General features: G+C 40.5%; 2 protein-coding genes across 2 annotated transcripts in view; both read left to right on the top strand.

Moving 5' to 3' along the window:
• Nucleotides 1-1,963, top strand: part of LOC126369034 (rab3 GTPase-activating protein catalytic subunit) — a 46,652-nt gene extending 44,689 nt beyond the window's left edge. The window contains exons 3-4 of the mRNA XM_050013318.1: nucleotides 63-336; nucleotides 545-1,963. Of these exons, the coding sequence (XP_049869275.1) occupies nucleotides 63-336; nucleotides 545-1,306 (1,036 nt within the window). The 3' untranslated portion in view covers nucleotides 1,307-1,963. The remainder of the gene's footprint in view (nucleotides 1-62; nucleotides 337-544) is intronic.
• A 925-nt stretch (nucleotides 1,964-2,888) lies between these two features.
• LOC126368551 (probable G-protein coupled receptor 158) overlaps nucleotides 2,889-23,817 on the top strand; it is an 81,265-nt gene continuing 60,336 nt past the window's right edge. Inside the window, exon 1 of the mRNA XM_050012571.1 lies at nucleotides 2,889-3,330. The gene's annotated coding sequence lies outside the window, so the exon portion shown is untranslated. The remainder of the gene's footprint in view (nucleotides 3,331-23,817) is intronic.

Genomic DNA, 23,817 nt, shown 5'->3' with positions numbered 1-23,817 from the left:
ATAACTATGCGATTTGCATTCAGTGCGCTAGATAAAACTTATTATGTGAATATTGTCAATAGGGTGGCGGAGGGCATTCCTAACGCACGCACGTGTCTGCTGCATCAGAAGTTGCAGCTGTTGAACTGCTGTATCAAGCGTGCGGCTGAGGGGGGCGGCGGCGGAGGCGGCGGCGGGGGAGTGGGCGCGGGGAACTCCTCCGAGGACGAGTTCTACGACTGCTCGGAGGGCGAGGCGGACGAGCTGCCGCTGTGGGACCGGCCCGTCGGCCGCCTCAGCCGCCTCGGCGACGCCACGCTCAAGAACGGCGCGCCTCTCTACATCCCCCGCACTCAGGTACCCCTGAATATTGTATTTCGCATTACCCAACACCGCTATCTCCAGTCACGATGTTCCCTCGTAATATCACTACTATATTTATATCGGAGTAACAGTTTCGCGCATCGACGTTACCTAGAAAGTGATTTACCGATATAATCACCGACATTCCACGGTCCCGTGATTCAAAAAGTGTCCATTTGCATAATTTATTGTCGATATGTAGGACCCGGCGCCGAAGACGGAGGACCAGTTGGAGGAGGACGCGGAGCTGATGGTGCGGCTGGGCGACGACGCGCGCGCCTCCGAGCTGCGCGCGCGCATGATGAGCGCCTCGCTGCTATCGGACATGGAGGCTTTCAAGGCGGCCAACCCCGGCGCGGAGCTGTGCGACTTCGTGCAGTGGTACTCGCCGCGCGATTGGCGGGCCGAGGGCGGCGGCGCGCTCGGCGACCGCATGCTGCTGCCCGGCAACCCCTGGCTGGAGGCGTGGGCGGTGGCGCGGCCCGTGCCCGCCGCCCGCCAGCGCCGGCTCTTCGACGAGACGCGCGAGGCCGAGCAGGTGCTGCACTTCCTGCGCGCGCGGACCGTGAGCGGCGTCGCCGAGCTGCTGCTGCCGGCGATCCTGCGAGCCGGCGCGTTGAAGGCGATGGAGGAGGGAGTCCCCGGGGGATCCACAGTGGTCGCGGGGGTCGATCAGAGGAGGACGTTCGAAATAGCGGCGAGAGAGTTATACGAGGCGGAGAAGGAGGCGTGTAGGTCGCTGTGCGTGCGGACGGTGCTGGGGGACAGCGCGGAGGGCTCGCCGCTGGACATGGCGGGCCGCAGCCGCGTGCTGGCGGCCGTGGGCGGCGCGCTGGCGGCGCCGGCGCGGCGCGAGTTCACGCTGCGCGTGCGCCACGCCGCCGCGCGACACGTCATGCGCGCCGCGCTCGCCACCGACATGACCATCGTCGGCGCCTTCACCGAGCGCATCGTTTGCTTGTAACAGTACTGGTAGGACTGGTGTCTAGGCGAGTTCGGTAGTAGACGCTAGGACTAGAGTAGGTAAGGTAAATGACGGAGCGATCATGAGTAGTATACTTAGCTAGCTAGTTAGATATTTGAAATGTACCAATATTTATTCCGTTATGAAAATTACTATTATTACGTTCGTTAAAAGAGGTTAATTTAGTAGAGCGGCCTCTGTTTTACTCTACTATCTTCCGATTAAAGACAATCAATTAGGCTTTCTAAACGCAATTTCTGCCTTAGACGTTAGAAGCTGTGTAATATAGTGTTGTAAATATTTCGTTGAGAGAATTTTCGACTTTACTCTGTTATCGTTATCGAGTAGGTATATCGTTATTTGAGAGAATATCGTTAAAGTGATACGTGCCTATTGTAAGAAAGTATTCAAATGTGCAATTAAGAGCCAAACATAAAGACGGATGTTGTGTATGTTATCAATTATTTAACTCTTGGTCTATTTCAAACTATGAACATCGTAGTATACAATATTTACCTTAAACATTGAATGTACGCTATTATGAATTTATTTGAACTTGTAAGCAACCTGTAATAGCACTGCAACCGCTGTTTATTTATCTCGTTGTTTTGTATTTTTTCTACTAAGAACCGATGAATACAAGTAAGAACATCACAATTTGGTTAATTAATTTCTTTTGTCCTTCAGTCGCCCTTCGCCATCGCGCTCCCGAGCAGAACAATTAACTTTATGTGGAAAACTTCCTCCGTTTACAAAACGGTATGACATTTAATATAATTTCATTGTTGCTGACTGTGACAACATCTCGTGACCATCGACCGCGAGTACGCAGCACTGCAGTCTCAGCTACTACGCAAAGAAAGGATTTCGCAAATACTTAACAAGGATTTACATTGTCGTGTTTTATTTATGAATCGTATGTCGCGGTGGACGCGCGCCGTGTGAGGGTGGAATAAAGCGTATTATTGAGGCGTAAACCGCGAAAACAATGTCGGGTCCTCGTGGGCCGCCACCAACAAATTGTATGCGCGGGCTCTGCAAATATACAACGGGATTGCTTTTTAATACCCTTCTTAACGATCTCGCTTATATTTTTCGACTACGACTAGGCAATAAATTAGGCCGGCTCCAGTGAGCAGTGCGAAGGTGATATCAATCTCTGCGACAATCGTCGCCGGCGGTCCGCCCTCGGTCACCTGCCATTACAAGACTCGGGGATTACTTTTATTCGCTCTTTTATGTGTATGTCATTGCGTTAATGAAATAGCGCAACAAAATGCGTGCGGTGCGAGCGTTCGGTCCGCCGTCATGAGCTATCCTGACGTCATTTTTTTATCCTTATACTATCAGCGGGCGCGTAGTGAGGTATGCGGGGTCGAGGCGTGATAGTGTCGTGGATGGCATCCATTGCGGGGTGTGAGTAAAGGTTTGTAACTTTACATGGTGAGTAGCGCGAGATGGAGGGCGTGCGAGGAGCGAGTGTTGCCGGCGCCGGCGTGGTGCGGGCCGGGTGTGCGCATGCGCGCGGCGGCGCGGCCGGGAGGCTCGCGAGAGCGCTCAGTGGCGCGGCGGGACGCCCGGTCGATTCTACGGGCGCGCGCAAACTCTGCTCTCCAAAACCGAATGAACCGTAAATTTTTGTATAAAAATCTGTTCAAATAACATCGTTAAATTAACTGCTGTCGTGCTCCTCCTCGCTGTTATCTCGTCTAACGAATTATTTCCGAAATTTTCTGAGCCATCGGATTATAATATTTCGCCGGATATTTAGTGACATCTTTGATAGAGAGGCATGGGACATAATCTGGACACCTGCTGTCATGTGACAGTAAAAGCACCTGCATAATTGGAACTGATTTGGGACGTTTATTGTTGGTTGTAAACTTTCGGCTAAGCCGTGGGATTTGTTGAGTTTTATGAACGGTTGTGATTGATAGTGCGTTTGGTTTTAAAATAATCTGTTATGTGTGAACTCTACAATTTCTTCAGATCTTCGTAAGATGAGAAACAATTTGTCACCTAAGGTAAGTTACTTTTGTGTAATTTAATATGAGAATAAATGAATAACAAGTACGTCTACGTGTCTAGTACGCAGGGCTTAGCAGTAAGAACTATTTAACATTCTGAAAAAGTTTCGCATTCACAAAGTAGCTGGGTACATTTTTGACCGAATTGTTGGCGAAATCCTTAATGAAAATTCTACTCTATATCCGTGTAATCTTCGAAAATAGAAATCGAACAAAAATAACAGCATATTTCGACACTGCCTCGACATTCAACGGATCTACAAAGTATACTATTGATGTAAGAACTTGCTGACAATTACCTACTAAGTTGGTAATTGGGTTGGTGGTTGGCGTGATTGGTTGGTTGAGTTTGAGTTTTATCGCTAGGTTTTTAAAAACTGTCTACAAAATTGAATGAGAAAAAAGAAGGTATGACTTTACAGGGGAAGGCAACCAGTAAAGGAAAACATTGTGACAAATAATCATTTTTTCAAATGTACGGTAACAAAGGTTGAGTAGAATTTTTGTCCACCACTGTAGATAGGTACCTAAACCATAACTATAGGTTTCGTAGTGGGTAGAGCCACAAGAATACAACGTGAAGACGACTCTTGATATTCCACACATAATCCAATAATTAACGTAACGTGATGATGGGAGAACTTTAGACACATTAAAATTAACTTAATTGCGTGCGCATTCAAGCTCCATATAAGATAAAACAAAAGACAATCAGTTCCATAAAAGAAGTTTATAGAATAACAGTTTGTAATTCTTAAAACTAAGAAGATTGCATATCGTACTGCACAGAAATTAATCATATTGAAAAAAAAAATGTACTGAAGACTAGGCAGCATGGTCTTATGATCTTAGCCTGACCCTCAAATGGGCAAAAGGAAAAAAAAGTATAAAAAAAACCTAATTTAAATTCAAAAAGAAATTTAATTAAAGATCCCGACGAATGGAGAACCTCCTCCTTTTTTTGAAGTCGTTTAAAAATACGAGCACCTCGTATGCACTCCCACTTTAAGTTCCACGGGGATGGTCACAGTGTGCTTCTCCATTCACATTCCAGAGTAATTTCGCTTTTTGACGTTTAGTAACAAGTAACTAATTTGACTAGTTGGAAACAAGCCTATCCTTATTACATTTGAAGAATTTGTAACATTCTACGAATTAAGTACCAACTAATCCTTGAACTATCCCAAAAAAACAGTAAGTTCCGTAACGGGCTTCACCAATCATTAAAGGAAAAAGTCGTAATTACACCTAGAGATTGATTTGAGTTTCCAGTGAGGTTAATTCGGGCCACAAGATCTGCGATGGCTCAAACGGTGTAAGCCCCTGATCCGCGTCCTTTAGCCGCTATACACCCCCGGATTAAGCACAATTCTTGTTTCCAACAGTTTATAGTGACGGTTCAACTGGTAAACAGAGTTTATTTATGTATTTATTTATTTATTTATTTATTTATTTAATAAACATACGTAACAGGTTACAGACACAAATCTTATGAAATAATACACTTTTTGAGGTTCAGACTGACTGTTGTGTATTTGTACACAATAGGGCAGGCGAAACATACGTACCTACCTATACCTTACCTTGCCTTACTAAGAAAACAGACGTTATTGGTAAGTTTACTTACCAATCTGTAATAAATATGGTTCGTGTAATATTACACACGGTGCGGCTCGCCAGTTCTGTTTCTTGAACTTGGCTTGACACGCTACCGCGTGTCTAGATTTCTTTTCTGACCTAAGCAGGTACGTGATGAGAGTAATTTATACATAGAGTCGTGCGCTTTTAGGCACTCAGTAAATGATTAGCAGTTCGTTGACTTTGAAGATTGGAAGATAAGTTGACTCAGTGAGTACCTATTGTGTCTGTCTGCTGTCGAAAGGTCCTGGGATCAAATCCTGGTTTTGTTATAGTTACTTAGATGTTTTGCATTAGCTTTGTCTGTCTCCAGTATAAGAATACCGTTGTCTGGGTAGTGGAAAACAAAACGTCTAAATACATGTGAATAATTGACTATTTTTCGCTTTTTATTAAGTTAAATCCGCATTCCCGAGAAATGTATTTTCGGAGGTATGTGACCTAACCTGTATTGGGCTGGTTTTCCCTTCGCGGGGTGAAAGGTCAGACAGGCAGTCGCTTCTGTAAAAAACCGGACCTGTCAATTCTTCATCGCGGATCCTGTGAAAAAACGGGATAATGCTAGGGAGATGATCTTCTTCTAAAAGAGGGAGATGACGAGTTTCTAGTAATCAATTCAGAATAAGAATTCAACATATCCACCAAAATTGAAAAGCAATTCGCAGGTTAGAAACGACCTGTCTTCGACTCAGAAGTGATTGCTGAAAGTAATTAAACATCGCTGTTGCCAGGCACTGGCCGCTATTGCCATTCAATCAACATTCCAGACTCACTTATTGCTCACTGCATTTATTTAGCTGGTTTCCAAAATGAATATTCTATTCAAAGAACTGAGCTAGCCGGGTGAATTGAGATTGTCTGGTGAACTAAGCTGGTCTCGTGAACTGAGCTGGCGTTGGCTGCAAGTTGTCTTTGGTTACTTAAGGATCTGCCACCCCCATTAGGGTCGACGGACGTGTGTTTATATATGGTATGTGTTACTTAGCTGGTACCCGCATTTTACTGAGCTTTATTACACCAATTTGACAGGTCGTATCGCCGTGTCTAATGATAACGCGCGTACTTAGTATATAACGCGATGGCCGTAACCCTGACTACCCCGTTAGGGGATTTAAACGTGAGGTTATTTTTAACTAGCTTGGCGGAAAATGGGAGCGCTTGAAAGGATGTACAAAGAGTTGCGCCAAGGAGAAAACCAATTTTAAGTGAGGAAAATCTTTTCTTTATACTTGACTAAATTACTTTTGCAAATCAGGTCTGGCATCTACTTATTTCGTTGTGAACGGATGATGAAACAACAACACAAATAAATGAGAACCCAAAAAGTATCGTCGTCGTTTTAAATGGAATCATTCATTTGAATCTTTTTAATTCTAACATAGTAGCAGTGTGGTGTAGTATGCTCCGTATCCCCTCCGGTTGATTGAGGGGAGGCCCAGCAGGAGATCTATATATAGTTTATTTTCATGTTCAAAAACTTCAAATTCAAAATTCAAAAATATCTTTATTCAGTAGGTAACATAGTTACACTTTGAATCGTCATTTTTTACATAACGAACGTCTAATCCGCCTAAAACTACTGCAGCTTCTCACAACCTGTATAGACGTTCTTTAAAAAAATAAATAAACAAAAATATTGTTATACAATTGAGTAATTTAGCTGCCTAATATCATTTCTCAGACAGGTAATCCCATGCATGTTTAGTAATTAGGTAGTCTCCTAGGTCAAAGATAAAACAAATAATACAAATACAAAAATATTTATTCGTGAATGTTGCGTGTTACAAGATATTACAGGGTTACAGTGTTGACATAAATTATGAAATTCTGATTATTAAATAAATAAAGGTGACAAAAAAGTTTTATTTTTTCTATTTAACGTATTTATGAATTTAAATAAAGAAAAATGTAATAAATAAGTGCGGCATTTTGTCACGTTTTTCTTTGACGTCACAGGTTGCTTTTTCATAAAAATTCCATAGTAATTTCGATGTTTAGTAAAAAAGTCACTGATTTGACTAGTTGGAAACCTTATTATAAAAATGGACCGAGTTACTACTACGTACTTACAATTAATAAATACTTACAATTATAATTGAAATTAAATCTATTCTATTATGCATAACGTTATGAGAAACGGTTACAAAATTATTCCTAAATTAGGGTAGATGACGTGCGTAAATTAATAAAGCGGGTAACGTTGTTTATGGTTCATTTGATTTAAATTAACTTATATAATTTCTATCCTTTAAGCCTTATCTACTTTCACCATTGATTAACTAGTAGGCAGTAATAGATCACAGAGCCGTATAAAATCTAAGTCTATAGACGGTGTTGTACAGATTTCACGATTTTCTCCTTGCTCGGGTACATAATTAGTCCAAAATATAATGTTATGGCAAAAGTTTAAATAAAAATACATGTTGATATTTAGATTCGATATGTATAGAATAATGTTGCTAGCTATATTGCTTCTCTTTATTTTGATCAGAATAATAATTCGTGGAAGATGTGTTTTGTCTGGGTGTGTGTGGTGCGAAGTGGTGCGAAAACATAGATAAAAGATGCATTTATGTCTGTTATCCATGAAATTAGAAGGTTAATCGAAGGCAACTCTACAGCGCCATCTATTTTTTTACAATACAAATACACTTTATTGCACCAAAATAAAAAGAAATAATTAAAAAAATACTTTTTTTTTTGGGAAAGTAGCCTGGAAAGTCTTTCCTTTGGATACAAACGTAAGCTCACGCATACTTGTATTTTTTTTTCTTTCAGGATCAGTCTGAAAGAGATTGATCTACTACTACTCATTAGATGATCATCAGTGGAATACCTTGGTCAGCTAAATGCGTTGTAGGTTAACTTTGCGTCTCAAAGTTTATCGCTGTCTATCTAATAACAAATCTGTACTTACGACACTATTAAGGGCTTACAATCACCTTTAACCTTTCAAGATTTCACCCTTGATAGTTTTTCTTTATCCATAAGAATAGTTGGCCGTTGACCTTGTACCTATTGGCGATGTGGAGCATGCTTGTGTGAAGTGAAGCGGTGTGTCCTCATGTCCACTGAATGGTTCGGCCAGTATAAATAGCCCGGCCACCATTATACTGCCGACAATGCTCATTTCCAGCCTTACATCTTAAGAATTGTTTGAGTTGGAAAGGAAATGATAGGTGTAATGGACATCTGCAGTTTTACCAGGGCTTGTCTGTGTTTAACTGATACTTGGTCTAACGAAAAGTAAACATAATTAGCGGCCCACTAGAGTAGAGGCGGCCTAGGACGGCATCCTAAGGCCAGTTGTCTTTGTATCTGGTGAGAGCCTTCAGCCATAGAATCCTCAGCACTCTCCATTTGTCCGGCCACGTATAAGTATAAAATAAGTCACGTCATAAAAACGTACCTATCCTATACCCATTACTTTTTTTACCTATTATTCAATCCGGCCAAGTAGTTAATGGCACCTGCGGCAAATTTACAATAAGTCACGCCAGAAAAAGCCAAAATCAATAAAAAACATATTTCTCCAAAGACCAAGTATAGACTCTATACTTTACTCTATTCTATACTTGGTCTTTGTATTACTCAAACTAAATAGAATTAGAACAAGTCAAAAAGGTGCAGGTATCTAGAATAGGGCCAGAACATTTAACAAAATGCACACTTAATGAAAGCATAACGAATCCCGATGGAGTAAAAATAAAAACTGGAAAGGCGTCGTACGTTCACACATTATTTATCAACATTATTCGGTGTATGCCATGATTCGGCCATTATAAATAGCTATCTTCCAACAGCTGTTATACGTCTTCAAGCTGTCGTCAATCAACAGCGAAAGATTGATTGGATATTTATTGTAGCTACTTTGATGTCTATTTATGTCTGACTAATGCAATATCCATGGCCATGATAAAACTGAATCGCTTAATATCATCGATATCTTCAGTCTTCTTTGGAAAAGGCCGAGTGCATTGTCAACTGAAATTTCTACTAACAGGACAACTTGAATAAGTTCGTCGTCAAGTGAACTTACACCTTTAGACCAACCATTACGGCATTTTTAACGACCTCCGTGGTCCAGTGGTTGAGCGGTGGGCTCACGATCCGGAGGTCCCGGGTTTGAATCCCGTTGGGGAAATATCACAAAAAATACTTTGTGATCCCTAGTTATACTTACCAGTATAACTAGGGATCACAAAGTAAGATGGTCCGTATTTGGCACGTTAAGCCGTTGGTCCCGGTTATTACTTACTGATGTAAGTAAGTAGTCGTTACATGAGACTTGTCATTGGGCCTTTGGCGGCTCAATAGTAACCCTGACACCAGGGTTGATAAGGTTGGTACTCTACCTCACAACCTACACGATAGAAGAACAAGACGGCATTTTCGAACGACATCCAATTGTTATGCGATCTGATTCACAGAATGACAGGTGAAAATTACCATACCTATAAATAGTTCTATGGCTACTCGGGATCTGCCATTTGACGGACTCAGATTGGATAAGAATGGGAGTTATTAGTGCGAAAAGAATAAAAGATAGATTATATATAAGTACTTAAAATATTTTCAAATTGAGTATTTAGTTTCTATCTACCTAGGTACGAGTGTACGTTTGTTTCACCTATTCCCAGTAGTCTTTCTGAGTAGTCTTAGTAGTTTCTTAGTCGAACTACTGGGAATTTCCTTCCCAATAGACTTACTGAATAGTTAGACTTCGCTTTTCCCATTAGTTTGTCAATTTTTTAAACATAGACCTCGTAATTGATAGACAGTAGTTTGAGGTTACAAGTTTAAGTAATAAATAGGTTTAGGTATTTTGTTAAGGAAGGAACCACCGCAGTTTCAGATATAGCGAAAATTCTCCATCTCTACAACTCTCTCTCTCTCTATTTAAGAGCTGCGCTCTTGTCGGTGGAGTAACCGCCATTCCTCTCTTCTTCCCGCCAAAACCTTCACCTCCCGATACGACACGACCTGCACCTTCTCTTTTATTTGTTTCATAAATGTTATCCTAGGTCTACCCCTTCCTCTCTTCCCTTCAATTTTTCCTTCTATAATGTTTGTTATAAATGAATCGTGTCGTATCAGGTGGCCAATCATATTTCCTCTCCGGTTCTCTATAGTCTTCAATATGGTTCTCTTTTCTTCAACTCTTGCAGCAACAAACAACTACAACAGCAACTACTACTTACAACTAGTGCAGTAGAAATGTTGATTTAATAACACTTTGCTTATTTTGTTATTTAATAGATATTATTATTCCCTGAATAGGAAAATAGCTAACGTGAACATGTATGCGGAAACAACAAAGGAGGAATATTGCTGTTAATTGTTGTGAATGCGCTAGAATTTCCTGTGGTCACCTAATCCGGTTACTATGAACTGCCAAAGACCCCCGACATGGCTAGGTATATTACGGACTAACATATAACGTTTTTAGGGTTCCGTAGCCAAATGGCAAAAATGCAAACCTTATGGATTCGTCTTGTCTGTCCGTCCGTATGTCACAGACACTTTTCCGAAACTATCTGAATAGTTTGCGCGAGAAATTCTTCCAAAGTGGTAAAATGGGGACACACATACACAGACACCCCCTGTAACATCTAAAATAAGAGAATTATAAAACTAAAAAAGATATATAATATACATTACCATACAAACTTCCACCGAAAATTGGTTTGAACGAGATTTATTAAGTAGTTTTTTATATGTCATAAATCGTAAACCGCAATTTACATTAAAACATCGATCAAAGTCACGACGAAAGAACTTTTGTATTATGTTACTTGCTGCTACGGAACCCTTCATGGGCGAATCCGACTGGCACTTGGCCGCTTTTTTTTTATCTGCCCATAGTCGTAACAACTACGTGTTGAAGAATATCAAAAAAATATTACTCTGCTACTAGCCTCTACTCACCTAGAATAGGTAAAACCTATTTATTCGTAGGTAAAACCCGTATTCTCAGATGTTAACTCGAAAGCTCGAACTTCGTCCACTCGACTCTCAAACTCGATTCGATCTTAGCTAAGGATTTTGGTATTTGACGTCCTCAACTTGAGCACTTTACATTGGAGTCGAGCATATCATATTGCCAACATAATGACACGAAAATAACGACGCCATGCTTCCACTCAACCTCATTGGAGTAAACTCGAGATATGGATGACACGCCGTTTAAGAATACCGATTTTGATCTTCCTTAAAGCATAGAATAAGGAATAATACAGAATGACAACTACGAACGCGACGCGAGGCAACGCGCGCGGTGCGGCGCGGCGAGTACAGAACGGCAACTCTCCGCTACCCACCACTGTCTGAGCTAGGTTTACCTCACCCCCCTCGGTCTTAATTTAGTCCTCAATCGTACGGGCGTCAGACGTCACACACGCAGATGCGCGTATACGATAATGTCAATATGTAGTGTCTGTGTAAAAGGATGTTTTTTTGTGTCAGTGTCCGGGGGACGGCGTCGAGCAAGATTCGAGTTAACATCTTCGTAAAGGCTTAGAAAAAAACTCTCCTAAAAAGTTAATATATTTGAAGAAAACTGTTCTATTCTTCTCTAAGTGTCTCTCTGAAGTCTGTGCCTTAAGCGTTCCATTGAACGTCTCCATGGCGTCTTGATGGCCTGGAGGACCCTCGTGCTCGCTTCACTGTTCACGACACTTCACTAGCTCTACACTGATTCTCTTTCACACTTCCATAATGGCGGCCGATCAAAGAAAAGTCTAGAAATATAATATCTAGTAGATATAGTACAATGTAGGTAAGCAGATATATTGTTCACGCCTATTTCCCGTTAGGGTAGACAGAGACCACGGAATTCGTCTTACTACTGATAGGTACACCACTTTCGCTTCATCCACTCTCGTTAAAATTAAACTTATAAGTATTTTTAATTACGTACCTATTTTGTTATTCAATAAGGTTAAGTTAGCTGTTAATTTCTTTTATTTTTAGTTTTGTTTACTTACTTTAGTTTTATTTAATTTTATTTTTGTTTTCCTTGTTTAGTCTATTTCTGTACTGTAAGTAACTGTTTTGTTTATGGTGTAACTATTTTTTTAATTTATTAGGTAAATATCTGAGGTAGGTATCGTAGACGAGGTTGTCTAACCAAAACCACCACCCTCGACAACTGGTAACTTGGGACTGTCATTTGCAAATTTAAGCAAGAAAAATATACGTAAATCATAGCACGGAAACAATAAAGAACAGTTTCGCTGCATTGTTTTTGCCAAATAGCGGGTAAAAGAGTAAAAGTTAACTAATCACCGCGCCCCAGTTTTCCTTGCAGATCGTCCGCCATTATAACTCTATGAACAGGAAAACTCAAGCGATTTCAAATCCCTAAGAATGGTCAGGTAATTCCTAATGGAAAAGACATGACGACGCAAATCCTGACACATTCGTTCCTCCAGGAAATCGTCAGATGAAAGGAGCCATTGATTTATCGAAGTTACCTAACAGATCCATATACATTTTCTACAGGTTCATTGTTGTATCTATAAGAACAAACCTTACTCTCTTACCTAACCTGAAGTTTTAGTGGGTCCGGTTTTTTACAGAAGCGATTGCCTGTCTGACCTTTTAACCCGCTAAGCGAAAACCAGCCCAATACAGGTTAAGTCACGTACCTTGGAAAATGCACTTCTCGGGAATGTTGGTTTCCCCACGATATTTTTCTTCAAACATGAATTCGAAAGTTCGAAAGTTTGAATTCGAACCTGCGACCTCACGAGAGTCAAGCGTTCTCCAACTGGGCTCCCACGATTCCTCCGGCTATGAAAACTTACATCAGGTCCTGATATATTCCATTTACAGACATTTTTTCTTTTTGTTTTGTTTTCTTCTTATTTACATACATAAACTCACGCCTATTTCCTATCGAGGTTAGCTATGGAATTCTATTTTACTTAGATCCTGACATATTTCTCTTGCTTCCTGTGCACTCATCAATCGTTTCCTACACGCTCGCCGGTTCAGAGTAGATCTTTTCTATACCTGTTTGAAGGTCAACCCTCTATATTCTTTTATTTACATCCTTACACTTACCTACTAATAGTAGTTATTGCCCGGGTCTTCGACGTGGACTTAGGTTATCGTGGTAAGTTTTTTTTTCTTCTAACTTATGTCAATTTCTGTAGCCCACCATTGACAACGAGTATGCAAATTTCATGCATTCATGATGATCGGATGAGGCGTGAAACCGTAAAAAACAAACTGAATTTCATTATGTATAATGTATGTGTGTGTGTAGTTTAAGCTTAGGTATGTAACAGCCTCCGTGGTGTAGTGGTTAGAGTTGGAATTTCGGATCTGTGGAGGTTCATTCGAGAATCGAGTGTGTCTTTTGTTTGGTAAGGACATTGCACTCTTGATTCACTTGATTGTCAGAAAAAGTATGATGATTCCGTGCATCGGTCGGAGGGCAAGTTGAGCCGTTGGTCACAGCCATAAAAAAACCTCCACCAACCCACAAAGAGAAAATAATCTGACTGAACCAATCTGAGGAATTGCCCCAGTGGAGGGTAGAGAATGTGACTCTGTACCCCTGGGGCCGGGTCTTGTATGAAACTAAAACCAAAAGCCAAAGGTAGTAGTACTAATATTATTGCACTAATATTACTCCACCAACCCGCAGTGGAGGCTCTATACCCCCTCCGATTGATTGAGGACTTCCCAAACCAAGCCTTGGATTAACTAGATCAAATTAAAAACATGACAAACTGATTTACTGAGTTTTGTAGGTGCCATCTAGAGTTTCTTATAAAGTACAATATCTGCGAGAAAACCTTGAGAAACCAAATACCAAGTTGTGCCTGAAATACGAGTTTATAATGAGGATCAAAATTTTGCCCATAAATCTTAATCACAATCGCGTAGGTATTGCGCAAAGTTCCAGGTAAAGTTTCTGTTTTCATGGGAACTCAATGTTTAACGTCTTTAAAATTGCTTTCTACTTCAACCTGCATTCGATTTGGAATGCCAAACAGACTGGGAGGTGTAAGGGTGTTCTTAGGGTGTTTGGGGTGCAAAAGTGGAGTCTCCCCGAAGGATGTACCATATAGGTAGGTATACCGACTCGAAATCGACACCGACCGATAGAGTAAACCGGCGAAAATGCAGGAAGTCTTTGATGAGAGTGGGAGAAGCGAAAGTGGTGTATCAGGATCGTTCTAAGTGGAATTCCGTGGTCATTGCCTAGTCGAACAGGTAGGTATTCACTTATTTAACAGTGTATTGTACACAAAACAAAGATATAAAAGCGATTAGACCAACCCAAGAGAGTAAACGGTTCAGCTTATTTCAAGTAGAAGTCTCTTCCAGCAGACCGGGAACGAGATAAAGTATCTTATGTGTACCTACGCTGTGCTTGCTACACGGTCTGCAAACATATCTACGAGAGCAGGTCAGGAAGGCCTGGGTGTGGAATTTATTAGGAAACCTTATTAACTCTTCCATTGCATTTTCCGGCTCTGTGTAATATAACATAACATAGCTCTCAAATGTATTCTCAATTGATACAACGGCCTCTGCGGTCCAGTGGTTGAGCGTTGTGCTCACGATCCGGAGGTCCCGGGTTCAAATCCCGGTGGGGACATATCACAAAAATCACATTGCGATCCCTACTTTGGATAGGACATTGCAGGTTGATCACCTGATTGTCCAAAAGTAACATGATCCGTGCTTCGGAATCCGTTGGTCCCGGTTACTACTTACTGATGTGAGTAGGTACGTAGTCGGTACATGAGTCACGTCAGGGGCCTTTGGCGGCTCAATATTAACCCTGACACCAGGGGTGATGTGGTTGGTCATCCACCTCACAACGCACACGATACAAGAAGAAGAAGCATTGGTACATATACATCCATCGCAAGGGTTCTGTGGGTATCAAGCTTAAGGTCCGGTAAAGTAGGCGGCGCATTATGGCACCTTTTTTTTTGACGTGACTTATTGTTGATTTGCCGCAGATGGCATTAACTACTTGGCCGGAGCATTATGGCACCACGATGGCAAGTTTATCCAGAAGATTTTTTCTTGAAGTATGATTTTGTACAATACGTATATTAGCTGTATCGGACAAACCAGTAACCTGTCGAATCTGCAGATTAGGTAAGCGGACCCTGTAAAAACGTGAAAACGCTAGAGAGATAGTATTAACTCTCTATATACTAGGGGCGGTATTAATAAACTAATATCAGCTTCGAGACTGCTCTCAAGATCGTGTCAATGTGACAGTTCTCATATAAAAACAGAGACTTGAGCATGGTCTTGAGGGCAGTCTCAGCTACCACCCTAATACCACCCTAGGAGTGATTAGTACCCCCATGTTTATGAGCTTGTGTGGAAGACAGTTAAAGTTAAATCCAATTTTCAACTATTATTAATTTAGTGTTTATAATAAATTACGCGGCCCATAGGGACTTGTAAAATATTACTACCTAATATGTACAAACAAATACGTATTAGATACAGCTGTCAACTGTGTAGATGTGTATAGAGTGCTCGTTACTCGTTAGCCGGTACTCAGTGTTATCTATCGCTGGTATTGACACAAGGTATTATCTCCTGGGGGAGTAAGGGGAGAATGGAAAGAACACCTATATCCGGCCCAACTGCCAACCTCACCTGCGCGCGTCGGTGCTTCGTTATGAGTCGCTGGCGGCGGTGTCCACTGGGCGCCGCGGTGCTCCCTGCTAGATAACGGACGAGGCTCTGGTGACCGAGCAATGGCGGTATAACCATACCACCGGTCGGCCAACCGACCGTAGAGGCAACAGCCGCCTTAGAGTTTAAATAACTTTAAAAACATCTGGGGCAGAAGGCAACGGGAAACCACTGCTTCTATTTTCCCAAGAGAGTCAGCATGAAGGCGCTCCAGGTGTAACACTGATGCTGACCACGATCCTCAGATATGAGGGACCGATCCAAAAGAGAGAGATTATCTTCTGGACCTGACTGCTCCTATCAAAGCCGCAGACGCACTGTTAAAATTTACGACGCCATGTAAAAATAAAACCGTAGGTACTTACTATGTAAACTTTATTGCCTAGTACAACGCGTGCTTTATTTTGCGAAGACCGAAGTTGGAATTTCCATACCACTTGTTTTTTTTTTATTATTTCTAATATCAAAAACCACTTTGTGATCCCTATTTTGGTTAGGATATTACAGGCTGATCACCTGATTGTCCGAAAGTAAGACGATCCGTGCTTCGGAAGTGACGTTAAGCCGTTGGTCCCGGTTACTATTTACTGATGTAAATACATATTCGTTACATGAGTCATGTCAGGGCCCTTTGGCGGCTGATTAGTAACCCTGACACCAGGGTTGATGAGGTTGGTAATCCACCTCACACCCACACGACAGAAGAAGAAGTAGGCTCTGTGGGAGTTTACAGCAATGAGGGAATTTTGCAGGCTACGTTCCTCAAAAAAAATACTGATGGCATGTCTGTTATCCATGAAATTAAAAGGTTAAACGAAGGAAAATCTGTACAGCGGATTCTTTATCTTTGTTTTTGGATATAACTGATTGACTGTTTTTCTGTTTTATTACACCCACGCACAATTACATCTTCCACACATTATTATTGTGTTCAAAATAAAGATAAACAATATAGGTAGCAACATAATTCTATACGTAATGTGATCCAAATATCAAGCAACAATTATTTTTATACATGCTTCTGCCATTACAATGGTGCTAATTCCTGTAAATACCATCTAATTTTATTTTAAGTTATATCTGTCATTTTCTTATCCGCCGAAAAGGAAAGGGACGGGTAATCGACAAGCATAAAATTTATGGAACACACGTCAATTTCAAGCACAAATCTAAACCAACCGTCTAAAAATTTTACATCAGTCAATAACCTGACACAGTTAAGTAGACAGCACGTCAAACGGATTGCATACCAGCGACGTACCTTTTTGATTCGCCCGGGTTATTCATTCATTTACTCATTCTTCCTAAAATTAAGAGCTGTGAATCATCCGTCCCTTTCCTTTTCGACGGATATGAAAATGACGGATATAACTTAAAATAAAATTAGGCGGTGTCTGCAGGAATCGGGGCCATTGTATTTTGGAATAATTATGTACCCGAGTAATGAGAAAATAGGTAATTATCACGTTAAAGGTGTACAACGCCATCTATATTGTCTTTGGTGAACGTAGTCGGGAAGTCCCTCATTTGTATTGCGATCGTCAGGAAGTTTCTTTACAAAACCGCGACAGCAGTACAATGTAGGGTGATGCTCCTACGTCCTTGTAACGGGGGAAGGTATTTGCCCAGCAGTATCTGTATGTAGGTATTATTATAATAAGAACATCTGACATTTTTATTAAACGGTTTTATTTAGCCATTGCATGCCATGTCAGGGGCCTTTGGCGGCTCAATAGAAACTCTGACACCAGGGTTGATAAGGTTGGTACTCCACCTCACAACCCACACGATAGAAGAAGATTTAGCTCAACCCGTACGGTTTTATTTTAGTCTAATATGCTTAAAAGCTATTCTGCCTAGTACTAAAATATTTCTGAAGTAGAAGTTCAAAATACCTACTTGTTATGGTGTGGGTTGCTTAGTTTACCTACCAAGCAAACCCTGGTGTTATTGTTTTTCATGAACCGCCTTTTGGCCGCTGACATGGTTCATGTTATGACTACTACCATCAGAGATAGTAATGACCGGGACCACCTACGTAGGTTGATAGCTAAGTAACTATTTATTTATATACTAGTTTTCAGTGCACATAAAATAAAACCGTTTAACTTAAAAGATTTTTTAACGATTTTTTTATAATTTCGACCTTAAACAATGTAGGTAATTACTACGCTACGCACTATTCTATTATCATATCACTTGCTTGCGCTCTGCGATGCGTAGCCGAGACACGAACTGCACAAAATGTTTGTTTACCTTTTGCTTACCCACAAGTTTTTGTTACCTACTTATCTATGTATAATGTAAGACGGACATCGTAGATACCTAGCATCGACACAAACCATGGTTTAACGATGCTAGTTAGTTTAATCACTGTTTGTACTTAATTTTTGAAATAAATAAATAAAAAATATTCGTACTGCTAAGCACCTCCATATTACGTGCGAACTGTTGTGTTTTTTGTGAATGCCCTCTTCTTTTTGTTTTCTTACTTCGTATCAAAGTGGCTGCCAAAAATACCATTTTTCTTTTGCCTTATTTACGAAATAAGTTTGTTTAAGTTACTCAAGGTGTTGTTATCGTTTCACTGAGTGTCAAGTAGCCTATTACAACTCATGCACGCTCACCGTTTATATTTTGTTCACATTAAGTTAGTTTATAAGTTCTCATGAAGTGAAATGTAAATTTCTTAGAATAAAGATTTCTTTAACCTGAAACAGCGACGGAATCGATCGAACGGAACACCTTAAGTCAATTTTGCAATGAAATAATTCAATTGTTGAATTAATTAGGCCCGTTTTCCGAGATGGCGGAATTTTAATGTTGTTATTCCCTCGATTAGTAAAGTTTGAACCGAATGACGAAGGGGATTAGCATATCTGTGGCAAAATTGTTAAGAGACAGATAAGATGGAGATCTTTAGAGATTGATAAATCAATGCCATGACGAGATTCCGTCATGAGAAACGTAAGTAACCGAGTTTTGATCTGGTGAGTTTGATCTACCATGGTATCTATAAGAAAACCAGGTTTGCTCAAAACTGACAGCTAACATTTCAAGGTTAGCCCAGCTGTCGTCATTCCGCCCTGTGTTGCCATTTCGTAATAAATAAATCACCCACAACCAATGTTTTTTATATTTACTTTGCAAGGAATTTTTGAATTTTTAGTAAAAGATTTCCCCGCCGGCGTGGTCGACGATTTCCCTCATTCAGCGCTTATCGCTATCGACCCACTAGGGTCGATTAATTCTTTCAAATATTTTTCCTCTCAGACGACGCCCTGAGCCGAGGTTCGCGCCCAACTGGGCACCCTCAGGCCTGTTGTCTTAAACGTTGTACCGGGTGAGAGCCTTCAGCGCTCCCCATTTGTCCGGCCAAGTAGTTAATGCCATCTGCGGCAAATCTACAATAAGTCACGTCAAAAAAAAAAAAAAGATTTACTTACAGTTTCAATGTTTATATATGTGACAAGTAATAGTAATTTACGCATCACCATAATTTTAATTACCTACATTTAATCATGGTATAAGAAAACCAGGTATGCTCAATCCTATAACAAGCCGCCATTGCCCTTTGACGCCGTAAGTGTTATCACTGCGTTAGCATTAATTGGTACCTCCACCATTCCAAGGACGTAACTTTTATTATTGAAAATTAACAATTAATTATTGCTTGGAATGTTGGACATACTAATTTAATGGTAACACTTGCGTCATCAATGGGCTGGCAATGGCGGCTTGTCATAGGATTGAGCATAGTGGTCTTCTTATACCATGGTATCTACCAAATTTAGTCCACAGAGTACTTTTATATATACGGATTGGCCACAATCACGTTTCGGTTCACAACACTACAACAATTTGTAGTGGAGTATTATGGTGGATATAATGTTGGTATTTGTGTGTCAGTTACCCGAGGAGAGGATTGTTTCCATGTCTTGTGTACAGAGGCCCCCCTCACCGCTTGGCAGGCGGCCAGAGCAGTTTCCGCCACGTAAATTATCCATTGACGGTTTGCTATCATCCCAGAAACTAATGGCCGTATGAAACAGGCTTTGGAACGGAGTGCGTAAATATGTATGCGCCAAATGGAACGTCAAGCGAATTGGAATGTCGCCTAATGTTATTAATTGCTCGCGCAATAACGATTAAACGCCTGTTTATGGTATTATGTTGTCTGTATGTTTGGTGTAGTGTAAAAGCCTAATCATTTCAAATAGTTTCGTAATGTTGTAAGGAATCCACAAAGTTCCTAGAGCCGGTGTGAACATTGATATTAGACTTATATTGGTGCTAATTCCTGTACACACCATCTAATTTTATTTTAAGTTATACCTGTCATTTTCTTATCCGCGGAAAAGGAAAGGGACGGGTAATCGACAAGCATAAAATTTATAGAACACACGTCAATTTAAAGCAGAAATCTAGAACAACCGTCGAAAACTTTTGCATTGACTAATAACCCGACAGAATTAAGTTGACAGCACACGTCAAACGGTTTGCATACCAGCGAGATACCTTTTTGATTCGCCCGGGTTATTCATTCATTTACTCATTCTTCCTAAAATTACGAGCTGTCAATCATCCGTCCCTTTCTTTCTCGGCGGATAAGAAAATGATGGGTATAACTTAAAATAAAATTAGGAATCGGGGCCATTGTGCATATGCGTGATTCGGAGGACAATCGCTCAGGCTACTAGTTACTTAATTAATAAGTATGTAGTATTTACTTAAGCCAGTCGGACCTTATGGTGGCTTAACAGTAACCCTGACACCGGGGTTGATAAGTTGGGTCATTTACCTCACAACCTGCACAAAGGAAGAAGAACCCAGGCCCATCCAGTTAGACTAGCACCACACGTATTCTACTTCTGGGGCACAGCTGAAAATCAGCGTTCTGGTACTCCCACAATGTTGGAGTGTCGCAATACTTTGATGAGCTCATGTTCGTTTTGAGATAGGTTTAATTATGTTCACCTACTTATATCTAAACTAAATGATTTCTATTCTATTCTACTTCTCTTCCTAGATTTATTTGTCTATATCAACCACACATCCAACGCAACTACTATTACTAGGTACCTACCTATATGCCTGATTTCGTGTAAACAAGTAGTAATTTTGCGAGAATGATAGGTATGAGTGTGTATTATAGTCGGGCATTGTTCGACGGGGTCCTAATTTGAGGTCACAATAAAGAAAAGGCGACACTTGAGTTTTTCTTAGAATTAGCGAGGGCTGGAGGTGAGTGGGAGGCCTGTTCAGCCACGTTCATTATGTAAAGCTGAAGCAGCAATAAGTACTAAGTGGCGAACACTTAACCACGTCCTTATAAACAATCTTTTTGTGGTCATAAATTTACGTTTTGTTTGGATATTGCTTATTTATCGGACAATCGTGATGTTGCTTTTCCTAATTAAAGCACATAATAACGGGTTCTTACCGCGTTGAAATGGGGATATGAGTTGCTTTTCCTGTCGTATATTTGACGTAAGCCTTTGACTGTGAGGTAGGCATAGCTAAAACGATTTAAGAATATCGTAAATGAAGTAGGTACTCCTCGTAGGTACCAACTCCATTGAGATAAAACGTTCTCGGGCTGACGATCTGGGCGCCCCAGCTCGATTCCCGACGGGGACATTTCACTTTGTGAGACTGTCCTTTATTTGGTTTTGGCGTAATTTATTCGAAGCGCAGTGTTACAAATTAGAATACTTTTCCACATCCGCCACGCATTGTAATCAGGTTTATTGATCAGTATATAATTATGTACGACATCAATATACAATGTTAGCAAAAAGATGCTAAGAGTGTTGCCAACACAATTATAATAATTTATTCACGTATTTTCATTCTTTAACGTTCCGCGAGCACGGTATGCACATCCATATTCTATTACCAGTTATTATTTTACGAGTCATAAAAGAGCGTAATGCAAATAATATGAGAGAATTTATTTCCTTGAGGACCAAGTTTTGCAGACCTTTGAATTATGTGCCTTGCCTACACTATAATGACTTCCTTTCCGGAGTATAATCTCTTTTGTAGCATACGAGGCTTTTGTAGTATTTTGGTAACGTCAGAACAGTATTAATACGATGAAATATAGTTCCGTAGAGTATGGTTCCGGAAATAGAATCCCATGAGCTCGATTAATTATTCATTCGGAAAGGAATGTATCTTATACACCTGTTTAAATGCTACGTTTTAAGGTACGGTACGTATACGGTATGTATATTGTCTGCTATAGTATTCGATATAAATAAACTCAGCTCCTATTACCATACAAGCCTCAGAGGTCAGTAAAATATATTTTTGCTTTTTAAGTTTATATATTCATTTTTTTAATGAAGACTTATACTCACGTAGAAGACACTGATAGGCACGTAAATTGAAAACACCGCGCAGCAAAACCACTTACAAAGAGCTGTGTTGCTTCATTGTAAACCTTCCTACCACCTGGGTATTCATGTGTCAAGAGCACTAGGGCAGCTCTTATGAAACTGGTCGGTAAAAGCCGAGGCGATTGGAATATTCTTTCTTCATCTATACTGCAGCTTAGAGAACAAAGAAAGTCATTTTATCGGCGATAATAGGCGGGCTGGAAACAATTTTTCAATAAACTCATACGAGATTGAAAACAACGTCGGCGAATGTTTGCGCTGTAAATTCGTTCAACTGTCAATACCCTAAATAATAATGTTAGCACTATAACAATCGGGGAAATGTTTCATGGGAACATTACCTATTCGAAGATTTACCACTTCATTGCTGTTTATATTGAGGATATGTCCTATTTAATTTTATTGCATTCTATATTCAGCGTGGTAGATAAATGTAAAGTAGGTTGGGCTTTGAATGCTGTAGATCAAATTAGGGTCAAACCCTGTAACAGTTGCACTCAATACCGAAACTACAGTTTTATGTTAATATTGACCCCAATAGTGGCTACAAATAAGTCGGAGAGGTTCTGCTCCGATGAGGAAATGACCGCCGATCTTCGTCAACTTCGGTTGACTTCAGAAAGCTTTCAAGCTAAAAATGTACTTAGATGGTACATTCCGGGGTCGCAAATGTTTAATGTTAAGTTTGGATTTTCCGGGCAGAGGAGAAGGCTAGTGTTGTATCATATACTACTGGTTCATTAACCGCAACGTAGGTACTTAATAGTCTAGGAGTAGATCACATATTTTGAGAAGGTACAGCATAACCTAAATATCCTTTTTTGCGGTGTTAAATTGAGTGATAGAGAGAGATGTGGTGTAAAAGATAATATAGTGACTAAGATTGAGAAGGGAATGTTAAGTTGGTTTGGACACGTAGAGCGGATGAAGGATAATAGGATTATGAAAGCAGTATATAAAGCGAAGGTTGGCATGCGTGTATGAAACGATTGATGAATGTGGAGTCGAAGCAAATGGAATTCCATAGTCTCTGCTTACCCCGGTGGGAAACAGGCGTGAGTTTATGTATATTTTATGTATTGAATATTCCTGTAGTACGTGAACGAAAGTAGCATCTCATGATTGCGAATTTACGCGCCAAAACCTCTCATCGAAGTGGCACGGGTTGAGCGCTATTCAGCCTATTCGGTCCCTCACCGCAATAAAAACTGAACGTGGCGTACGCTTCAGCTGAGTGAAATTCTAACTGAAAGCTGTAACGCACTGCGACTTATTTGATGAAGTCGGCTCCTGAATTAATTTGGAAGAGCGAGTTCGCCACTTTATAGAAATACCTACCGACCTAGCTATTCGAATTCAGCCGTCTAAGTTTGTGTTTGGTAGTTTCCCACGTCTATATCAATGTTTGAATTGTTGGTCGTTCCACACCGTCGCAGCATGCTATTGATTACACGTACTGTATTACCTACATGCATTTTTTTCTTTTTTAGGGTTCCGAACTTCAGAAGGAAAAGCGGAACCCTTATATCATCTTGTCAGACTCGCACTTGACCGGCTTTTTTTAGGAGCGGCTTTTTCTACATACTTGAACTAAACTCACGACCCAATCTGTACCTACTCAGACGGGAAGTTTCACAAATTGTGGACAACACACTAAGTAATTTACTTTCGTGAAAAACAATAAACTTTTACAGTTCCGAAATAAAACGCCCAACTCTACCAGAAAACCACTTCTCTAAGCTATAAGAGATTGTGTTAA

This window comes from Pectinophora gossypiella, chromosome 1 (assembly GCF_024362695.1).
Source record: "Pectinophora gossypiella chromosome 1, ilPecGoss1.1, whole genome shotgun sequence".
Taxonomy (NCBI): Eukaryota; Metazoa; Arthropoda; class Insecta; order Lepidoptera; family Gelechiidae; genus Pectinophora; species Pectinophora gossypiella.
Note: the sequence above shows the minus strand (reverse complement) of the source record. Positions and strands in the feature narration are given on the sequence as shown.